This window comes from Schistocerca nitens, chromosome 11 (assembly GCF_023898315.1).
Source record: "Schistocerca nitens isolate TAMUIC-IGC-003100 chromosome 11, iqSchNite1.1, whole genome shotgun sequence".
Classification (NCBI taxonomy): Eukaryota; Metazoa; Arthropoda; class Insecta; order Orthoptera; family Acrididae; genus Schistocerca; species Schistocerca nitens.
The window spans coordinates 142786699-142810920 of NC_064624.1; the positions used below are offsets into that span (position 1 = coordinate 142786699).

The following is a 24222-nucleotide window of genomic DNA, read 5'->3' on the forward strand; positions in this document are numbered from 1 at the left end:
GATGTACTTGAGGACAATATTATGGAAATGGAAGAGGATGTAGATGAAAATGAAATGAGAGGCACGATACTGCGTGAACAGTTTGACAGAGCACTGAAAGACCTGGGGTCGAAACAAGGCTCCAGGAGTAGACAACATTCCATTAGAACTACTGACGGCCTTGGGAGAGCCAGTCATGACAAAACTCTACCATCTGGTGAGCAAGATGTATGAGACAGGCTAAATACCCTCAGACTTCAAGAAGAATATAATAATTCCAATCCCAAAGAAAGCAGGTGTTGACAGATGTGAAAATTACCGAACTATCAGTTTAATAAGTCATAGCTGCAAAATACTAACACGAATTCTTTACAGGCGAATGGGAAAACTGGTAGAAGCCGATCTCGGGGAAGATCAGTGTGGATTCCATAGAAATGTTGGAACATGTGAGGCAATACTGACCTTATGACTTATCTTAGAAGAAAGGCAAACCTACGTTTCTAGCATTTGTGGACTTAGAGAAAGCTTTTGACAATGTTAACTGGAATACTCTCTATCAAATTCTAAAGGTGGCAGGGGTAAAATACAGGGAGCGAAAGGCTGTACAATTTGTACAGGAACCAATAGGCTGTTATAAGAGTCGAGGGGCACAAAAGGGAAGCAGTTGTTGGGAAGGGAGTGAGACATGTTTGTAGCCTCTTCGTGGTGTTATTAAATCTGTATACTGAGCAAGCAGTAAAGGAAACAAAAGAAAAATTCGGAGTAGGTATTAAAATCCATGGAGAAGAAATAAAAACTTCGAGGTTCGCCGATGACGTTGTAATTCTGTCAGAGACAGCAAAGGATTTGGAAGAGCAGTTGAACGGAATGGACAGTGTCTTGAAAGGAGGATATAAGATGAACATCAACAAAAGCAAATCGAGGATAAATGAATTTAGTCGAATTCAGTCTTGTGATGCTGAGGGAATTAGAATAGGAAATGAGACGCTTAAAGTAGTAAAGGAGTTTTACTATTTGGGGAGAAAAATAACTGATGATGGTCGAAGTAGAGAGGATATAAAATGTAGACTGGCAATGGCAAGGAAAGCGTTTGTGAAGAAGAGAAATTTGTTAACATCGAGAATTGATATAAGTCGTTTCTGAAAGTATTTGTATGGAGTGTAGCCATGTATGGAATTGAAACATGGACGATAAATAGTTTGGACAAGAAGAGAATAGAAGTTTTCGAAATTATGGAATTGAAACATGGACGATAAATAGTTTGGACAAGAAGAGAATAGAAGTTTTCGAAATGTAGTGCTACAGAAGAATGCTGAACATGGGAAGATCACATAACTAATGAGAAAGTATTGAACAGAATTGGGGAGAAGACGAGTTTGTGGCACAACTTGACAAGAAGAAAGGACTGGTTGGTAGGACATGTTCTGTGGCATCAGGAGATCACAAATTTAGCATTGGAGGGCAGTGTGGAGGGTAAAAATCGTAGAGGGAGACCAAGAGATGAATACACGAAGCAGATTCAGAAGGATGGAGGTTGCAGTAAGTACTGGGAGATGAAGAAGCTTGCACAGGGTAGAGTAGCATGGAGAGATGCATCAAACCAGTCTCAGGACTGAAAACCACAACAACCACATAGTACCTCCAAAAATTGATGTAACTTTGGCGATGTCAAACGGAAGCTATTTGTATTGAAGCAGTCCAAAGGGAGTTGCTATGATAGTTATGATTACAGTCTCCTGGGAGCCGTTACGCAGTGTGAGGTGGAGATAAGCATCATGATGGTAATTTTTGGCAAATAAGCATAATGAAGGTCATTTTTGGCAAATACCATAGACCCCGCGAGATGTAAACAGTGTCCTGAAGCATGGGAGTGGTATATCTGACGACTACAGACTGGGCATTCACAGTGTCCTGGAAGTCACCACAAATGCATACAGCGCCTGATGGTTTCTCCACAGTGAAATTGGAAGGGCCCATTGGCTGTGTGTTACTGGGATGAAGACGCCCTCATCCTGAAGATGTTGCAAGTCCTGTTGATGCTTATCCTGGGATGCAAACTAGACGCTACAGACCTTAAATAATTTTGGAGCTGCAGTAGGTGTAAGGTATATATGGAACCCCAGGATGCTCACTGGCAGAACACTGGTCCTAATTTAACCAAGATGTAGGTGGTGTAGGAAGAGGCCCAGGGCTTGGACTGCATCAGAGGTGGCGCAGAACTCAAGCCCCAAGGCATGGAATAAGTCTATGCTCGATAGGTTTGAGATATAAGGGGCCACAACCTTCAGAATGCAAGCTGGAGCTACTGAGGCGCCACAGTAGCGTTTGCTATAGAAAAGGCCTCTAACAGATATGTCCTGTAACAGAAATGGTGTTGTTACTAAAACTACATAACTTTGTTGTGAAGCGGTGCCTGGAGGAGACTTAATGGCTTGTGTAGCCCAGTCGATTACTGTAGCTGATGACTCAGTGTCAGTCTGGAATCTGACTGGCTTGCGTTACAACTTAGCTTGTATAGAAAGCAACTGAGTAGACTGCAAGAGTATAGCCTGTACCAGTGTCGCTTCTGTAAAATATGGCTGGGAAGAATATTCCTTGGTGTCGCCCAGTCACCAGTCCACAGACATAGAAGTGGAGGTGTGGCAAATTTCAGCTTTGTGGGCACACTAACACCTAGTAACACAATTCACCTTGTGGAAATGGCATTGAGGACTTTTCCAGACTTGGGCTACAACCAATGTTGCATAGCTTCCAATTTGGGTTATGTGGCAAATACCAGAGTTGGGTCTTCGATAAAAGCTGCTGCTGTGGCAGCCTGCTCAGAAGCTCGAATGATAGGAAGTCATGAGATGAGCAATGGATCTTTGAGGTTCAGAAGATTCTATTGGAGGTTTTCATCAGGAATATCAGCTAAAATCTTGTCACAGATGAGAGCTGGTGCACAAGGGATGCATTGTGGCACATGGGGACCAGCATTCCTGGGAGAGACCCCGGACCCTAGCTATTGATTTAGGAATGTAGATTCTGACAGCTAATGAACTTGCATTGATCCGCAGCAATGTGTATCTGAGCATTGAAGTTTTATACAGCTTTCATGCGTTCATGGGTGGACTATGGGTGCATGGTTTATGCATTGGCGAGGCCTTTCGATTTGAATTGACACTGTCCACCTTGAGGGACTCCAGTTGGCCACAGGTCGCTATAGGGCCAGTCCCATACCCAGCCTATGTGCTGAGGCTGGGGGGTCACCAGCAGCTCCACCTAGTGCATCAGGCATGCAAGTTCCTCACAGCTCCAACTTCAACCACACTCTATAATGTTGCTCATCCCCCTTATTTCGAACCGTTGAAGAGCCACAATGCCATTTGCGATCCACGTGCACCATGTGCTGGAGTCCCTCAGTGTGGAGCCAGTACTGCCCCAAACCCAGGGTTTTAACTGCCTTGGTTACTGGAGAGACCCAGAGTGATTTTAGATTTGGGGCGCTACAAGAGAGATTACACACCTGCTTCCGCTTTTAATGACATATTTTCTGACATTTTACCTGGGCACCACAACAATATAGCTGTTTTTATGCATGTATCGCTACAGGGGGATCCTGTTGGTTGCTCTGTTTTTTTTTTTTTTTTTGACAGATCTTGCCCTCAAGATCATACTGCGTTAAGCGTTTACCGTCTTTTATGCAGAATTTTATGCGATCTTGCGGTCATTGGAGTAGGTGAGACGTTCTTCCAGTGATAAATTTCTTGTCTCATCCAATTTTCTAAGTTCCCTTCACTCTGTGAAACTTTTGTACTCAGCAGGAAAGCTAGTCCCTCCTTCATCTACAACGACTGGGGATTTAGGTGTCCTTTCGCTGGGTACCAGGACACATCGGAATTGTGAGGAACGAAAGGACAGATCTGGCAGCCAAGAGGATTGTCTCGATTCTCAAGTATTACAGTGTGCCATCCTCCTGTATGCTATCACCTCGATGTTGAGCTTAAGAGTCTTGCATCTGTGGGAGGGTGAGTGGCTGGAGGAGACTTTGGTCCACAAAGAAAGCTCTGTTCTGGAGAACAGATGTAGCGTAGGTGCATAGGAAACACGACAGAACCCAGACGACAAGTGCTGCATTCCACTTGGTAATGTATGCAAGAGTTAAGAAGAATCAGGATACTTGTATAGAATTCTTCGACCTAGGAAAAGCGTTCTACAGCGTGATATGACTAGAAATACTCGGAAATTTGGGTATACAATAATATGTATAGGAACACAAAAGAAGCTATAAGAACGGAAGACTATGAGAAAAGAGATGTGCTTAATGAGGGTGTAAGGTAGTGAAACGGTGTTTCTCCCCCACTGTCTAATCTGTACATTTAGGAAACCGTAATGAAAATAAAAGACAAATGTAGGAGTTGGATTAACAGTCATGGTTATAAAGTGCCATGGGGAAGATTCGCTTAAAACATTACCGTCAGTGAAGACCAGGAAGAATTATAAGGTCTGTTGTATGGAATGGGGAGTCAAATGAATGCAAATATGTACTTAGTGTGAACAAATGAAAGATTAAAATAATGAAGAATACCAGAAATGAGATTAGCGTTAAATTTAACGTCAAAGTCTGGGATCACAAAATAGATGAAGGAATTTTGCTTCCTTGAAAGCAAAATTACAGATGAAGGACAAAGTAAGGCGGATTTAAGAGGCAGACATACAGAGGGAAAGATGGCTTTCCTCTGTCGAAGGTGTCTACTACAACCAAACATAAGGAAAATATTTCTAAGATATTACGTCCTGGTATGAATTTTCAACATGGAACGTGATATAACCCGTTCTACTCTGAAGGTAAGAGGTTGGTACAGGGAGGAGGTCGCGACAGTGCATCAGATTAGGCAGAAGGTAAATGACACAAACTGACCAGGTACATGAGATGCTCAAATGTCACTGACATTAGACTTGCAGTGTATTCCTACAACAACTAACTCCCAATATTTTACATGAAAGTTATGAGTCACCTGTCTGTAACCACTGGGTAACTCAACCAAACCATCCTTTCTTCAGAAATAAGCATCACATGATGTGGCAGTACATCATGTAAACAGCTGAAAACCTACTCTGGGGAACTAGATGGAATACATAGATTTCACTCATGTTTTAATGCAACACTTCACCACAGTATTTGTCTTATCAAAATGAAATACACCATCATATGAACTCATTAGAAAAAGGTGCCCTGCACAAAATTCCAGGGAACTCTAATTGGATGTTACAAATGTGGAGAACCTCAAATTATTAAAATAATTAATTCATACAATCAAATGTATTGAATGCTTTGCAATTAGGAATAAAAATAATTTGGCTTTCAGAGGAATATTCCTATCTTTGTATTTGTGTATACCTTAGAGCGTTGACACAGAAATTGTTTTTCTGTAAATACCTTGTGTGATTTGACTAAAGCCTTTGTGCTGTTCAGCCTGCTATTAGCAATTATAAAATCAGTCACTCAACAGTTAACCGGCTAAAACCTTGTCCCATCACAGGAAGTTTCTGTGGCATCAGGACAAGGAGTTACATTTTTGTATAGCCTAGCGTCCCCCTATGCTTCGAATTTCTGGTAACAATCTGCACACAGCAGGCATTAATTAGGTGTGAAATTAAATTAATGCTTACAGACGACACCAACGTGGTTACTTAAAATTTATGATCTACAGACATCAATTACGTCCCATTCTTGAATGACATTTTGTTTACCATGTGGTTCCTTCGAAACAGTGTACATATCAACTACATACTGCTACGAAAATGTAGACCAACTTGTAGTTACTTTCTGTAACGTACTGTTACAGAAAGTAAATAGCAATAATTTGATGGACATTCACTCAGATGACAATCGTAATAGGGAACATTACATATCTCACACTGTGAAGAGGTAACTCGACGGGGTTTGGTTTATTATTGATTTAGTAATGTTACTAACAAGAGAATCATAATGCTACTGGTATAGTTGTAGCATGTGCCACGTAACTGGTTCTTACAGGCATACCTGTCTTCCTAAAATAACCATTATTTCCAAGAAAAGAGAAACTAGTATGTTGTTCGAAATAAATTGAAGGAGTAAGTGCTACAAGTCATCTATATGGATGGGAATACTTAACACTCCTTTAAAATTTACTGTTTGTGCCCATGTGAAGGTTCTATGGAACTCTGTTTTACATGAAAGCAAATGTTCAGCTGAACCACAATGATGACATCCACTATTAATTTAAAAATTCTGCCACTGATGAAGGGACACGTTGGAAGCAAACGTACCATAATTTTGAACCCATACCTCAATGAATTTAAACAGATAAGAAACAGGGATATACCGTAGTCAGCACAAGGATTACAGTTTCTGATGGATACCTCCTGAGATGATTACCATTATCAGATTCGTGTTTTTAATTGGTTACATAAATATTGTGAACGTGAGAAGGTTTTTCTGTAGTCAATATAAATTTATGGAAGGCGGTGTACAATGTACTGCCGTAATCCTGGAAGACATGTCAAATACCTGTATACCACGACTACTTATGTGAAATGATGCTGTTTAGCTTCGTCTAATCATGTGTTATATTGATCTAGATGAGACCACTAAACCTTTATGAAAATAATTCAGAAAAAGGCTATGATTACCACTCTCAAGGCCTACCAACACGTATGTAGCACATATGTAAACTGTATTCCAACTCATACCGACTATAAAAGCAAAAGTAATAATATAGAAACTCAGTGAAGTTAGAGATTTTACACATAATAATCAAATCAGTTATTAAATCATCAAATAAGCCTAGCAATGAGATAAGTTTGTACTGCATGAATTTCTTGAACCATGAAAAGTTTCTGGAAGTAATGGAAAATAATGACACTTACCCTGATTGTCAGTTCCAAAGTGGTAGACTGTGAGTACAGGATCGAAACCTGAAACACAAATATATGAAATACGTAATGAACATATTGAATATGTTTTTCATTACCTACTAAAACTGGTTGTTCATTATCATATACAGACTTACGTCAATTTACACAAGTAAAATCTTTACCTGCACTGGGATGAGAGTCGCTATAGTCGGCAGCTGTGAGTACTGCGACAAAAATAAAGATGAACCAACTAACGCTCCTGCAGAACATGACGTAAGGACAATGCTGTCAGGCCAAATAAACAACTGCTGGAGAATCTGTAAATTTATGAGTAAATATATCTCCACAGTTCATTTACTTTCAACAAACTGGATTGAAAATCTAAATTAATATAATAACCTAATTTGGATTACGATGGTTAATGGGGAGACCACACTAGGAGGTTCGAAAAATCCAGTTTTTATAATATAAATCGTTAAGCTACCTATCCAAGAATACTCTGTCAAAATTTCAAAGCAAAATTCGCATTCGTACAGAAGGAAATTCTTCCGATATAAGATTTATCAGGCGATGAATTACTGGAGAAATGTGTAGATGGCCACACACAAAATGCTAATGAAACTTTTAATTCCAGTATTTGGTGATTAGCTCCCAAACACTAGCACTCCGGATTATGAGTGGTTGATTTGGCGTCGTATTTAGCAGCTGGCTTATTCAATGAAGGCAATTCATCCCTTCTGATGGCCATGAACGAGGCAGGAATTGTAGGAGACACGTAAAGCTTCAGTTATGCCGAATAAATTGGTAACCAGCGCGTATGCCGGCAGAATCGACGTAGTTCATTGAATCGAAGGAAAGTCGGAAAGCTAGGAAATCACTGCAGCAAGCGCAAAATGAAGCCTGTGAGGAAGAAGAATGATTACTATATGGCGCTGGACTCGCAGATCAATTGGTAAGCATTTTACACTATTGTTGACTTCCATGAATTTTCAGTTTCCAAGAATTGATTTCTCAAACGCGTTCATCTCTAAATGACTTTGTTCACATTTGCGTGCAGTCTAACTCAAAAAGTATTCAATCGATCATTATTAAATGTGATAGTATGATTGTGTATAAAACTACTAATTATATGAACCAACTTATGAGGAGATGTCATGATTTCACGGGTATTTTTCTTCGCCTAAATGGAGAAAAAAACGTGAAAATCACAGTAAATTGTTCCAACGCCTGCACAGTTTTTAATTTTCATTATTTTCACCTGCATTGAGGCTCATATTCTTACAAAATAAGTTAGTAATGTAAAATCAAATCCTTTCTGATTTCAGATGAAAATCGGAATGGCTACACTGCACGTAATTGGAGAACTATACTCACAATCTTCAGCAGATATCACAGAGCAACTTTGTTATTTTGGCTGAAATTAATCAAAAAATTCACAAAAACTCACGGACTTCGAACATCGTCTTGCGATTAGACGTCACTTTTATAATACGTCTGTATGCGAGATTTCCACACTCCTACACATCCCTAGATCCACTATTTGAAATGTGATAGTGTAGTGGAAACGTGAAGCGCCAAATACAGCACAAAAGCGTACAGGCCGACCTCGTCTGTTGACTGACAGAGACTGCCGACAGTTGGAGAATGTCGTAATGTGTAACAAGCAGACATCTATCCAGACGATCACACAGGAATTCCGAACTGCATCAGGATCCACTGTAACTACTATGACAGTTAGGCAGGAGGTGAGAAAACTTGGATTTCACGGTCGAGCGGCTGCTCGTAAGCCACACATCACGCAGGTAAATGTCAAACAAAGCCGCGCTTGCTGTAAGGGGCATAAACATTGGACGACTGAACAGTGGAAAAACGTTGCGTGGAGTGACGAATCACGGTACACAATGTGGCCAGCCGATGGCAGGTGTGGTTATCGAGAATGTCCAGTGATCGTCATCTGCCAGCGTATGTAGTGCTAACAGTAAAATTCGGAGGCGGTGGTGTTATGGTGTGGTCGTGTTTTTCATGGAGGGAGCTTGCACCCCTTGTTTTTTGCGTGGTACTATCACAGCACAGGCCTATATTGATATTTTAAGCATCTCATTGCTTCTCACTGTTAGAGAGCAATTCGGTGATGACTATTGCATCTTTCAAAACGATCGAGCACCTGTTCATAATGCAGAGTCTAAGGCGGCAGTAGAAGACAATAACATCCCTGTAACGGACTGTCCTGCACAGAGTCATGATATGGGTCCTATGGAACACCTTTGGGATGTTTTGGAGGACCGACATCATGCCAGGTATCACCGAGAAACATCGATATCTCTCTTCAGTGCAGCACTCCATGAAGAATGTGCTGCCATTCCCCAAGAAACCTTCCACCACCTGATTGAACGTATGCCTGCGAGTGTGCAAGCTGTCATCAAGGCAAATGGTGAGCCAACACCATATTATATTCCAGCATTAGTGATGGAGAGGCCACGACCTTGTAAGTTATTTTCAGCCAGGTGTCCGAATACTTTTGATCACATTGTGTATTTTCAAGGTCAAAATCTTACATGAGTCATCTCGCATGTATTAAGAGAAAATCAGGCACTCCCTCATACATTACTCAGTCGCTGTCTTTATGTACATTTGCACAGCATTACACAGAATGTTACGTTTCCTGTATAGTGGTAAAGTCGAAACCAGTTCACAATAATTGTACAAATCGCACCAGTTGTGGAAGTGCACTGTGTCAAGAATGCGAGAGAAGAGCACTGGCAGAGATACCAACATTATGGTACATTTTGAAAATTGCGGAGTACACGAGGTCTTGTCCAGGCTGGATTTGAGGGACGTTCATCAGTCTGTTAGTGAAGTACTGGTGCAGGAAAGAGAGAAGAAGGTAGCGCGCGTTTAGAGAAAGCTGGTTTCTGGTACCAGAGAGCAGAGAAGCGAGCAGTCGGCAAAGTGCGGTCAGCTACGACAGAAGGCTGCAAATACAGGAGGGTCTGCTCTGCATGGCGACTGCGTCACAAGAGGGCGACACTTCAGTGTCCTCTGCTCCACAGGACGCGCCCAGTGGCAACATGTGACCCCTTTCTCAAGCTACCCAAATGGCTGTGGGGTACATTCAGCAGAGGAATGAAATCGTACCCTGTGATCGGATTTTTCTAGATAGAGCCCCATATGCTATGCAGGGTTCTATATCTACATCTACATCTACGTGATTACTCAGCTACTCACAATAAAGTGCCTGGCAGAGGGTTCAATGAATCACCTTCAAGATGTCTCTCTACCGTTCCAAATGGTTCAAATGGCTCTGAGCACTATGGGACTCAACTGCTGAGGTTATTAGTCCCCTAGAACTTAGAACTAGTTAAACCTAACTAACCTAAGGACATCACAAACATCCATGCCCGAGGCAGGATTCGAACCTGCGACCGTTGCGGTCTCGCGGTTCCAGACTGCAGCGCCTTTAACCGCACGGCCACTTCGGCCGGCTCTACCGTTCCACTCTCGAATGGTGCGCGGGAAAAACCAGTACTTAAATTTTTCTGTGTGACCCCTAATTTCTCTTGTTTTATAGTGATGATCATTTCTCCCTAGGTAGATGGGTGCCAACAGAATGTTTTCGTAATCGGAGGAAAAAACCTGATGATTGAAATTTCATAAGAAGATCTCATTGCGACGAAAAACATTTTTGTTTTAATGATTCCCACTCCAATTCACATATCATTTCTGTGGCACTATCTCCCCTATTTCGCGATAATATAAAACGGGCAGCCCTTCTTTGAACTTTTCAGGTGTCATCCGTCAGTACCACATGATGGGGATCCCACACCGCACAGCAATACTCCAGAATAGGGCGGACAAGCGTGGTGTAAGCAGTCTCTTTAGAAGACCTGTTGGGCCTTCTAAGTGTTCTGCCAACGAATCGCAGTCTCTGGTTTGCTCTACCCACAACCTTATCTATGTGTTCGTTCCAATTTAGGTTATTTGTAATTGTAATCCCTAAGCATTTAATTGAATTTGCAGCCTTCAGATTTGTGTGAGTCATCGCGTAATCGAAATTTAGCGGATTTCTTTTAGTACCCACGAGAATAACTTCACAGTTTTGTTTATTCAGTGTCGATTCCCATTTTCCGCACCACACGGATATCTTATCTAAATCATTTTGCAATTCGGTATGGTCATCTGATGACATTGTAAGACAATAAACGATAGCATCTTCTGCAAAGATCCTAAGACGGCTACTCAATTTGTCTCCTATGTCGTTAATTGTTCTTGTTGTTGTTGTGGTCTTCAGTCCTGAGACTGGTTTGATGCAGCTCTCCATGCTACTCTATCCTGTGCAAGCTTCTTCATCTCCCAGTACCTACGGCAACCTACATCCTTCTGAATCTGCTTTGTGTATTGATCTCTTGGTCTCCCTCTCCAATTTTTACCCTCCACACTGCCCTCCAATGCTAAATTTGTGATACCTTGATGCCTCAAAACATGTCCTACCAACCGATCCCTTCTTCTAGTCAAGTTGTGCCACAAACTTCTCTTCTCCCCAATCCTGTTCAATACCGCCTCATCAGTTACGTGATATACCCACCTTATCTTCAGCATTCTTCTGTAGCACCACATTTCGAAAGCTTCTATTCTCTTCTTGTCCAAACTGGTTATCGTCCATGTTTCACTTCCATACATGGCTACACTCCATACAAATACTTTCAGAAACGACTTCCTGACACTTAAATCTATACTCGATGTTAACAAATTTCTCTTCTTCAGAAACGATTTCCTTGCCATTGCCAGTCTACATTTTATATCCTCTCTACTTCGACCGTCATCAGTTATTTTACTCCCTAAATAGCAAAACTCCTTTACTACTTTAAGTGTCTCATTTCCTAATCTAATCCCCACAGCATCACCCGATTTAATTTGACTACATTCCATTATCCTCGTTTTGCTTTTGTTGATGTTCATCTTATATCCTCCTTTCAAGACACTGTCCATTCCGTTCAACTGCTCTTCCAAGTCCTTTGCTGTCTCTGACAGAATTACAATGTCATCGGCGAACCGTTAAGTTTTTATTTCTTCTCCATGGATTTTAATACCTACTCCGAATTTTTCTTTTGTTTCCTTTACTGCTTGCTCAATATACAGATTGAATAACATCGGGGAGAGGCTACAACCCTGTCTCACTCCTTTCCCAACCACTGCTTCCCCTTCATGCCCCTCAACTCTTATAACTGCCATCTGGTTTCTGAACAAATTGTAAATAGCATTTCACTCCTTGTATTTTACCCCTGCCACCTTGCCGGCCGAAGTGGCCGTGCGGTTAAAGGCGCTGCAGTCTGGAACCGCAAGACCGCTACGGTCGCAGGTTCGATTCCTGCCTCGGGCATGGATGTTTGTGATGTCCTTAGGTTAGTTAGGTTTAACTAGTTCTAAGTTCTAGGGGACTAATGACCTCAGCAATTGAGTCCCATAGTGCTTAGAGCCATTTGAACACCCTGCCACCTTCAGAATTTGAAAGTGGGTATTCCAGTTAACGTTGTCAAAAGTTTTCTCTAAGTCTACAAATGCTAGAAACATAGGTTTGCCTTTTCTTAATCTTTCTTCTAAGATAAGTCGTAAGGTTAGTATTGCCTCACGTGTTCCAACATTTCTACGGAATCGAAACGGATCTTCCCCGAGGTCCGCTTCTACCAGTTTTTCCATTCGTCTGTAAAGAATTCGCGTTAGTATTTTGCAGCTGTGACTTATTAAACTGATAGTTCGGTAATTTTCACATCTGTCAACACCTGCTTTCTTTGGGATTGGAATTATTATATTCTTCTTGAAGTCTGTGGGTATTTCGCCTGTCTCATACATCTTGCTCACCAGATGGTAGAGTTTTGTCATGACTGGCTCTCCCAAGGCCATCAGTAGTTCTAATGGAATGTTGTCTACTCCCGGGGCCTTGTTTCGACTCAGGTCTTTCAGTGCTCTGTCAAACTCTTCACGCAGTATCTTATCTACCATTTCATCTTCATCTACATCCTCTTTCATTTCCATAATATTGTCCTCAAGTACATCGCCCTTGTATAAACCCTCTATATACTCCTTCCACCTTTCTGCCTTCCCTTCTTTGCTTAGAACTGGGTTGCCGTCTGAGCTCTTGATATTCATACAAGTGGTTCTCTTCTCTCCAAAGGTCTCTTTAATTTTCCTGTAGGCAGTATCTATCTTACCCCTAGTGAGACAAGCCTCTACATCCTTACATTTGTCCTCTAGCCATCCCTGCTTAGCCATTTTGCACTTCCTGTCGATCTCATTTTTGAGACGTTTGTATTCCTTTTTGCCTGCTTAATTTACTGCATTTTTATATTTTCTCCTTTCATCAATTAAATTCAATATTTCTTCTGTTACCCAAGGATTTCTATTAGCGCTCGTCTTTTTACCTACTTGATCGTCTGCTGCCTTCACTACTTCATCCCTCAGAGCTACCCATTCTTCTTCTACTGTATTTCTTTCCCCCATTCCTGTCAATTGTTCCCTTATGCTCTCCCTGAAACTCTCTACAACCTCTGGTTCTTTCAGTTTATCCAGGTCCCATCTCCTTAAATTCCCACCTTTTTACAGTTTCTTCAGTTTCAATCTGCAGTTCATAACCAATAGATTGTGGTCAGAATCCACATCTGCCCCTGGAAATGTCTTACAATTTAAAACCTGGTTCCTACATCTCTGTCTTACCATTATATAATCTATCTGATACCTTTTAGTATCTCCAGGATTCTTCCAGGTATACAACCTTCTTTTATGATTCTTGAACCAAGTGTTAGCTATGATTAAGTTATGCTCTGTGCAAAATTCTACAAGGCGGCTTCCTCTTTCATTTCTTCCCCCCAATCCATATTCACCTACTATGTTTCCTTCTCTCCCTTTTCCTACTGACGAATTCCAGTCACCCATGACTATTAAATTTTCGTCTCCCTTCACTACCTGAATAATTTCTTTTATCTCGTCATACATTTCATCAATTTCTTCATCATCTGCAGAACTAGTTGGCATATAAACTTGTACTACTGTAGTAGGCATGGGCTTTGTGTCTATCTTGGCCACAATAATGCGTTCACTATGCTGTTTGTAGTAGCTAACCTGCACTCCTATTTTTTTATTCATTATTAAACTTACTCCTGCATTACCCCTATTTGATTTTGTATTTATAACCCTGTAATCACCTGACCAAAAGTCTTGTTCCTCCTGCCACCGAACTTCACTAATTCCCTCTATATCTAACTTTAACCTATCCATTTCCCTTTTTAAATTTTCTAATGTACCTGCCCGATTAAGGGATCTGACATTCCACGCTCCGATCCGTAGAATGCCAGTTTTCTTTCGCCTGATAGCGACGTCCTCATGAGTAGTCGCCGCCCGGAGATCCAAATGGGGGACTATTTTACCTCCGGAATATTTTACCCAAGAGGACTCCATCATCATTTAATCATACAGTAAATCTGCATGTCCTCGGGAAAAATTACGGCCGTAGTTTCCCCTTGCTCTCAGCCGTTCGCAGTACCAGCACAGCAAGGCCGTTTTGGTTAATGTTACAAGGCCAGATCAGTCAATCATCCAGACTGTTGCCCCTGCAACTACTGAAAAGGCTGCTGCGCCTCTTCAGGAACCACATGTTTGTCTGGCCTCTCAACAGATACCCCTCCGTTGTGGTTGCACCTATGGTACGGCCATCTGTATCGCCGAGGCACGCAAGCCTCCCCACCAACGGCAAGGTCCATGGTTCATGGGGGAACTGTCGTTAATACAGATCAGAAACAGTAAAGTGCCTATAACACTTCCTTGGGGAACGCCGGATATTACTTCTGTTTTACTCGATGTCTTTCCGTCTGTTACTACAAACTGTGAGCTTTCTGACAGGAAATCACGAATCAAGTCGCACAACTCAGGAGATATTCCATAGGCATGGTTGGAAGAAGCTTGTGAGGAACGGTGTCGAAAGCCTTCTGGAAATCTAATAATAGGAATCCCCCGCCGACAGCACTTATTACTTCGTGAGTAAAAAGACCTAGTTGTGTTTTAAAAGAACGATATTTTCTGAGTCCTTGCTGATTATGTGTCAATAGATAGTTTTCTTCTCGGTGCTTCATAATGTTTGGATGTACTGGTTGGTCACATAGGAACTGCAAGAACTCATGCTAGTTTCCAGGACAGCAGCTTGGATGCAGCTATATGCGTAACAGAAAATGTAAAGTATAGATACAGGGTGACTAACATAAAATTTGCACCGAAAATATTGCGGAGATGGAAAGTGCTATTGATGCGCAGTTATCACAGAACGTACAGGTAGTCAGGGCTCCGTATTGTTGGCCAATAAACAGTTTGTAATAATATTTGTAAAGTGTATTTTTTGTGCAAAGGTACACTTTTTGAATGGAACAATGCTTACTGTCTTTAAGAAACTAAAAATAGTGTAAATTATAATGTTGGTTGGTTTGTTGCAGGATTCTAGTGCAAGCTGCTTACAATATAAATACTTTGTAAAGTTGCCACACTGTCACTTGTACAATACCTGTGGTAGTACACACTAAAGGACAACGTAAATGCATGCACTAGTTATGTGGATCCTGGGCAGTAACGAGGTAACTGACCATCACAAGTTGTGTTCACAATGACCACCAGTAGCGGCAGCACACGTTTGCTATCTGATATGGAGCGACTGCTGCACACATGCTAGCATTTCGTCGAACATCTCCGAGCAGTGTGCAGTTATGACTCGTTGCGTATCATCAAGTGTAGTCGGTATGTCCTTGCAGACAGCGTGATTCAGCTTTCCCCACAGAAAAAAGTCTACAGGCATCAAATCTGGAAAATGGGGCAGCTAACGTACTGGTCCTCGCCATCCAATCCAACGTTTTGGAAACAATTTGTGAAGACACGCCGTAATACTCCACGCACTATGTAGTGCACAGCGTTCATATTGGTAACACAGGTTCCTCCTTGTGCGCAGAGGAAAGCCTTCTAGTATCTGTGGGAGATGGTTTGTTAGGAGGCTGTGATAGTTGTGTGCATTGATTGTTCTATCTATGAAACTCATGCCTATGATTTGATGGTTTACTATCCCACAGCAAATGTTTACACTCCATGGGCACTGATGTTCCACCCAAGGAAGCCAATGGGGATTGTCAACATACCAATAGTGCACGTTTTCACCGTTTACCTGGCTTCACCACGAAAGAAGACACATGAAACATCTGGAGTACTAGTCGTAATGCTTATGTACAGAAGTTAACACGATTCTTATAATTGTTTCCATGGAGCTCTTGACTGAGGTAGATGTAATGGGGATGGAATTTACGCTGATGGAGAATGTGTAGGGCACTTGCCTGACTCATGCCACTTCCACAATCGATTGCACAGGAGGTACTGTGTTGATCAACTGCAACAACAGCAAGAAAATTAATTTCCCCCCATCTGTCATCACTTGTTTCATTCTGTTGCGTTCCATAGTTGTTACACTATCATTTTCACACAATTGATTGAGAAGATGGGCGAGATTGGGCTCCTGCCGCATGCACCGATAAATCCCATTGTACACACATGAGATACTGCTTAGACTGTCACTTAGTAACTCATAGCAGTACACTCAAGGAACACACAAGTACACTGTAAACCAACGTAACAACATCGATCTAACAACTATGCAGGTTGAATGGCACAAAGAAGTGTCAGTGTGGAAACTTTTCACAATGTCATATCCCATAAGTGGCTCGCACTAGACTTCTGCAGCAAACAGCACTGAAATTCTAGTTTACCCCATTTTTAGTTTGTTACTGGCAGTAAGATTTGTTTCATTTGAAAAATTACAGGTACAGAAAATACAGTTTCTAAGTATTATTACAATTTGTGTATTGACTAACAGTACGAGACTCTGGCTTCCAATTCATTCTGTGAAAACTGCACGTCAATATCACATCCCATTTCCATAATATTTGCAGTGCAAGTTTGAGATGGTTCACCCTGCAGTCGCCATACAGAGCACCACAACATACAAATCAAGAGAAGAAAATGGTTTCAAGCCCTTGACATGTAGGCCACACAGTATTATATGTGTGTTGTGGGAGTATTATCAGCTTGTTTTGTCATCACGTTTAATAGGGGCTACAAGTCTGGGGAGGTTGAAATACATAGAGAAGGCAATGCTAGAGAAAGGGGCAGATGGGGATGGATGGAGATAAAGAGGGATGGAAAGAGAGATGGAGCACCAAGAGATGAATAATGAGAGCTTTATAGCGTAAACTCACGAATCCAGTCACAGATGATACTCCACAGGTATGTAATTTTATTAGAAGCTGGTTGTGAGGAACGGTGTCAAAAGCTATCTGTAGGCCTAGAATTATGGAATCAACTACAGGTCCTCTGTCGATAGCAGTAATTACTTTGTGTGGACAAAAAGCCAGTAGGTTTCCATAAGAAAGATATTTCCTGACTCAGTGTTGTCCATGTGCCGATGATTCAAGGTACTTTATAAAGTAGGATCAGCCTGTATATTCCAAAATCTTACTGACTATAATGTCTGTGATATGGGTGTACAGTTTAGAGGATCAGTTGTATGTCACTGTTCCCACAATTTCACTTGCAAACCTGTATGGCACATATATTGCATACATCTCTGCCTGCACACTGTCTTCATCCATCTCCTCCTCACCCCTCTGTCTGTCTGTCCAGTCCTATGCCCTCATCATTTTCCATCTTACAACTACTCACCTACACTATCCATCTGGCTCCTGCAACCCCTGTCTCAGTTCATCTCATTCTCCCTCTACCTCTGATTATCTCCTCTATTTTCTCTTACATTTCCTCCTCCTCCCTCTCACTCTGTCCATCTTCTCCATCCCCTCTCTCCATTTTCTCCTTTCCCTTTTCTCACTGTCCACATCCTCCTCCCCACTTTGTCCATAGCCTTTCCATCACTCTCCCTCTCCATCTCTTCCTGCCTCCAATCTGTTATTCCATCTAAATGTGCCCCCTCTATATATCCATTTCCTCTTGCACCCTCTCCCTTTGCATCTCCCATCCTTCCCTATCCACTTCCTCCTGGCCTCTTTCACTTATCAATCTCCTCCTGCCACCGTTTCTCTTTCCATTATCTCCTACACCTCTCTACCTTTCTGTCCTCCTCTTCTCCAAACCCATCTCTTCTTCACTGACCTCTGTGGCCGAGCGGTTCTAGGCGCTTCAGTCTGGAACCATGCAGCTGATACAGTCGCAGGTTCGAATCATGCCTTGGGCATTGATGGGTGTGATGTTCTTAGGTTAGTTAGGTTTAAGTAGTGCTAAGTCTACAGGACTGATAACCAGATATTAAGTCCCATAGTGCTTAGAGCCATTTTGAACCATCTCTTCTTCCCTACATTTTTTCCTCTCCTCCTGCCCATCTCTCCTACCCATCTCCTCCTATCCCCCACTCATCTACCCCAGCCACCTCTCCTAATTCATCTTCTACTCCCGGCCACTCAGTGTTCACCTCCTCCCACTCCCATCTCTCTTTATGTCTTCTCCTACTCCTTCTCTCTCGGTCCATCGCCTCCTATCATCTCCCCCTGCCTCCACTTACCGTCCATCATTTCCTGGTCCCTCCCTCAGTCCATCCCCTCCTCTATCCATTTACAAATTCCCCAGCCATGCCCACCCACATATGTAGCCATTACTAAACATGTCGATAAAGCAGGCTGATAATATTCCCACAACAAACATATTGTGGATTGCAGCTTACACATCAGGGACTTGAAACCAATCAGTGCCCCTGATGTCATGCAAAGAAAATCGATAAACCAGGTCAGTTCTACTTGATCCCAACACGCTGTTGTTCAGTACAGCCTACCCACTGTAAAACCATTTTGTACAGTCGATTAGTAGGCATCACAGCAAAGCAGGTTCCTAAGACCAGCCACCTCTATATGAACACAACATGCCTATTATATGGAGCAGCTGATATGGCATGAGCTGTCAAAATACGATATGGTCCATATTCCCACTCCTATCGACCTGGAAGGCTACAAGACAAGCAGTGATGATGCTCATACAGTCATGTAGTTTGTTTGTTTCTCATATTTCGGTGAAACGGGTCCAGGGGTTTAATGGGAGGTCATAAGCAAACACTACGAGAACAAAAGTATCCGGACTCCCCCACAACAAAAGCATCCGGAGACCCCCATAAACATAAGTTTTTCATATTAGGTGCATTGTTTGCCACCTACTGCCAGGAACTCCATATGACCGACATCTGCAGTCATTCGTCACCGTGAGACAGTAGAATGGGGCGCTCTGCGAAACTCACAGACTTCGAATGTGGCCAGGTCATTAGGTGTCACTTGTGTCATACGTCTGCACGCGAGATTTCCACAATCCTAAATATCACTAGGTCCACTATTTCCAATGTGATACAGCACAAAAGCGTACAGGCCGATCTCGTCTGTTGACTGACAGAGAGCGCCTACAGTTGAAGAGGGTCGTAATCTGCCCAGACCATCATACAGGAATTCCAAACTGCAATAGGATCCACGGCAAGTACTATGACTTAGGTGGGCGGTGAGAAAACCCGGGTCTCGTGGTCGAGCGGCTGCACATAAGCCAAGCATCACGCTCGCAAAACTGTACGAGGTTAAAGTAAAGCACGATTTCTATTTATCTTGTTGTTACTGGTCTGTTGAATCTAATAAAACATGACCCAGACGTCTATCTGCAGTGGAACGTCCAGAGAAGGCAAGGTTGTTGTACAAGTAAATTTGTTTACTTTTCATTAAGAATGTAGAAACGTTTATGTCATTGTTGGTTACCATTAATGAGTTGTTTCAGTCGTTCCCTAACCTTTACACTAGTTTTCTGTACTGTTCAATCAAAGAACACAATAAGAACAGTGTATTTAAGTAAAACCATATAGTAACTGTTGTAGTTTGTAGATTATTTCTGAAATAAGGATGCCTTTCAAATTTACGACGTATGAATACGCCGATATAGTGTTTATTTATGGAAAATTGATGGCAATGCTACGGCTGAAATTAACGAATATCGCGGACGTTATCAATCTCGGAGGATTCCGAATGGACGAATCATTAGTGGAGTATTTCGAATGTTACAGGAGACAGGTTCTCTACCTAGCGTTCATAATCAGTACGAGAGCTCGACACGTGAAGACGACGATGAAGATATTATGGATGCTGTTCAAGGTAGCCTGGGTACAGTACACGACGTATCTCTCAACGACTAGGCATTTCACAATGTAAGGTATGGTGTAGACTGAAGTACAATAATGTGTGTCTCTACCATAAACAAAAAGTGCATCATTTACACCTGGGAGATCCTGCCCTTCGCTTGGAGTTTTGCAACTGGTTAAAAACTAATCGACAGTTACACAAATACGTTTTATTTATTGATGAGGCACTGTTTACTCGAGATAGTATAAACAATTTTTTTAACGAGTACGTATGGTCTGAAGGAAACCCACAAGCAACAGTGCAGCGCAATTTCCAGCAGCGATTTAGCATAAATTTGTTGTCTGGTATAATCAACAGACGCTTTATTGGACCATTCATTTTCCCAGGACGTCTAACTGGCATGTCGTACTTACAATTCCTTCAAGAAGAAATGCCCCACTTGCCCGAAGATATTCCGCTTGCTACGCGACTGCAAATGTATTTTCAATATGACGGCGCGACTCCACATTTCACCAGCGCAGATACTGCACATTTAAATGAACATTTTCCACAGAAATGGGTTGGTCGTGGTGCTACACGTCTGTGGCCACCCAGATTGCCCGATTTAACACCAATGGATTTTCGTTTATGGGGATGGATGAAAGGCATAGATTATGATGACAAAGTCAATAAACGTGAGGCACTACTTGGTTGCATTATGAATGCAATAGACGAAATTATGAACAAGTCTGTGAAACTGAAAGGAGCAACAAAATCTGTTCATACACGTGGAGCTAAATGCACTGAACTCGGCGGAGACATTTTTGAACATTTATTGTGATTGTGATTGTATTGCGAAATTTTATGTACTTTGTACAAGTTTCTTAACAGTGAGTCTCGGTTTTTTTCGGTTTAACACGAATTCACGTGTGCTGTGGTATAAATAAAAGCAGATTATGTGACACATTCATACAGTTCCAGTTAACGCTTTTACCACAAATTTTCCAAAATTAAATTCTCTACAACTTCTGTTGAAAACTTTCTGTAATTGTCTAGAACTTAAAAAAAACTAATTGGGCGAGGCAGTTAACAAATTAAAAATTTTACGAAATTACGCCTTTGCTTCTCTGGATATTCTGGAAAACTGGGACATGTTTTACTATATTGACCAGACCAATAACAACAAAATAAATGGGAATCGTGCTTTACTTTAAACTCGTACAGTTTTGCGACGGCCTCATGTTAACGAAGTTGCTAAATTTCAGGCAAAATTTTTATTAGCCGTAACCCTGTAACCAAACATTTGCATATCTTCGTGAATCCCCCTGTATATTAGGACTGTATGGCAGTATTCCAGCAGATCTCTACTGCTTCAGTTGTCGAATCTGACAAGTTTGCATCAAAAGTAGCAGGCCCTCGGGAACCTGTTTCTGTGGCACACAACATGTAACAATAATTAGTGTGGCCAGTGGCTCCATTACGTAGACTACGCCGTAAGAATCAGTAGCTGCTGAAATACGTAGATGACGTGAACCGATACCGGAATGCATATCAAGAGCTATTGCGCTAGAGGTGGTAGAAACATGTGAGAAAATTGTATTAAAACTCGGTACCACCTCTAGCTACTCTCGTTTCATAGATACCAAGGAGGGTACCATTGAGAACAGGAGACCGTCAAGTCGAGGAAAGTGATACGCTGAGCACACCGCACAGTGCTGGAAGAAACACATAGAGGCTTACCAGATGTGTGAGTTCTGCTCTGTGCCGCTGCAGCCAGTGTAGTGGGCTGTCGTGAAGACAGCCTTTTATCCATATCTTGGCCACTGCTGGACTGGGTTGACACCTCCCACCTTCTCTGTCCGCAGCCTGCCCTCTGCTCCAGAACCCCTCCCCCTCTCACCCCTGCCCCCCCCCCCCTCCACCAGCCACTCATCAAACTTTCTCGGCGTCCGACGTTGGAAGTATACTTGCGCAACGCCTCGCAGCACTGACCTCAAGGGCACGTGATAATTATGGCAAACGCCCTGCTGCTCATTCTGACCTCGCGGCATCTTCCAGTACGACTCCACGGTAGCCAGGTACCTGCTCACCGCGGGGTGCTCACATCAGAGCCTGTTCCAGTCCATCCCCTGACAAGCACGCCATGAGGATGCAAATACCGTCAACACTGCGTGTACCCTTGACAGTGGCCTCCATTCGGCTACGAAGGAAATACACGGATTTCGTATGGTATGCACCAAATGATGACTACATCTGTAGAGCTACTAGTCGGGGGTGAGCTGCGATCACACGCTGTTCCAGGAACTCGCAGACTCGCATTTCTATGGGACTAAGATCGATAGATTTAGTGGGGCTATTAAGATGTGATAGGGTTCCTGAGCGTTTGTCAAGAGGGGAACGTATCCATTCAGTCCCGTGAATGTGGCTGTTGTAATCTATCGAAATGGGAGTGTCTACAGCATGCTCATCAGGAAGTGCAGAAGTGAGTGGTAAGGTGGTAGAACAGTAAGCAGGGCACACGGGCTTCTGGAGTGGAATGTTGGCGTCATTTGTGGACACAAAAATTTATTCTCACGACGTTAATTAAAACAGAGCACTGTTAACAACACAATGCTTAATTAGCATTTGCAAATTGGGATGATCTACACCGGTTATTCAATTGAATAAAAGCAATGAGAATAATTCAAAACATAATTTTAAAGAGAAACAGCCTCATGGCCACAACTTTAAATTAATAAGAAATTACTTTACAGAAATGTAACCGTATCATAACTACAGTTCTGAGCTCACTAATCACTTGTGAATATGAAAAATTACAATTTGTAAAAGCTATTTGCTTTCAAAACAAATACTCAAATAGCAAGGTCTCATAAACACGCGAATTAATTATTATGGAAAACATTCGCCAATATGATGTTACGGTAGCCCGAAAGATTTATACAGCAATCAGCACCCTCTCGACGTTTGGCGCTCACATCGGCCGCGCGTCTGAATTCCGTGCTCGAGAGCTAAAGTGACACCAGCAGGCAGGAGGGCCTGCACAAATCAATAACGGCTTCTAGATCACACTAACCCAGTATTAACACACAGGTCACTAAAATACTAAAACCAACAGCCAAGTACTGGGTAGCGCGAAACGTTGGACGAGATGTTAAACGTTATAGTGTGCCAATCCCAGTTACTGTTAAAGCAATAGTTCATTACACAGTCTCCAATGACGTCAAATTTCACTTGATAAATTTATAAACCACAACTAGTTCAAGGTGATAATGATCAGACAATCCGCACACATCGTTAAAAAGCAAAGCGCCATTTGAAGATGTAAAGTTGTTACTATTACAGTTGCCAACGACAATGAAGTTGGCAATTCCAATTTAAATTGGCGGCTCGAGTTTTATACAGAGAATAAGCTTTCAAAAATGGTTCAAATGGTTCTGAGCACTATGGGACTTAACATCTGTGGTCATCAGTCCAATAGAACCTAGAACTACTTAAACCTAACTAACCTAAGGACATCACACACATCCATGCCCGAGGCAGGATTCGAAGCTGCGACCGTAGCAGTCGCGCGGTTCCGGACTGCGTGCCTAGAACCGCTAGACCACCGCGGCCGGCGAATAAGCTTTGACTCATAAAATTGACGACTGAACGTATTAACAATAATAGTAATAAAAGGAATCGCCGAATATCGGCCACACTTGTAAAGCAACAGAACCAGTGCACAGTGCAGTTAGACGGACTTTCAATACCAAGTATCCCACATCCAAGTGGTTGAAGGAATGACTAGCGGAAATCAAAGAGGCTACACGGAGCAATGACATCCAAAAGTTGTACAACAAATGGCTCACCATTTACAGTTAGTCCAGGAGCTCGCCGTTAAGTTGCACGCCAGGGTAAATTCCCGCGCTCTGCTCAGGATTCCAGACAGACCCTACTCCTTCAACAGAGCCCGTGTTGGCCGGTGACCGCTTCCGCCAGACCCAGGCGCCGGAGTGTCAACACGGTGCGTCCCCGCAGTACACGGAGCGCCGGCCGGCCGCTCGCGGCGCCCCGCGCGCTGCCTCCTTCCCCCTGTCACTGCCGCCTCTCCGCCAGAGCCGCGGCCGTCCTAATTAGAGGACGCTGGCCAACCTGGACGCCTCAAAGCGCGTAACATCGACAGAGAAACTATCCAGCCGAGAGCATGGCAGGAAGCCAC

General features: G+C 42.5%; 1 protein-coding gene across 1 annotated transcript in view; it reads right to left on the reverse strand.

Annotated features, from left to right (window-relative positions):
• The window catches only part of LOC126212721 (protein roadkill-like), a 35277-nt gene extending 13434 nt beyond the window's left edge, over positions 1–21843 (reverse strand). Inside the window, exons 1-2 of the mRNA XM_049940132.1 lie at positions 21765–21843; positions 6871–6918 (exon numbers count right to left, since the gene is read on the reverse strand). Coding sequence (XP_049796089.1) covers positions 6871–6918; positions 21765–21837 — 121 coding nt within the window. The 5' untranslated portion in view covers positions 21838–21843. The remainder of the gene's footprint in view (positions 1–6870; positions 6919–21764) is intronic.
• Positions 21844–24222: the final 2379 nt, after the last annotated feature.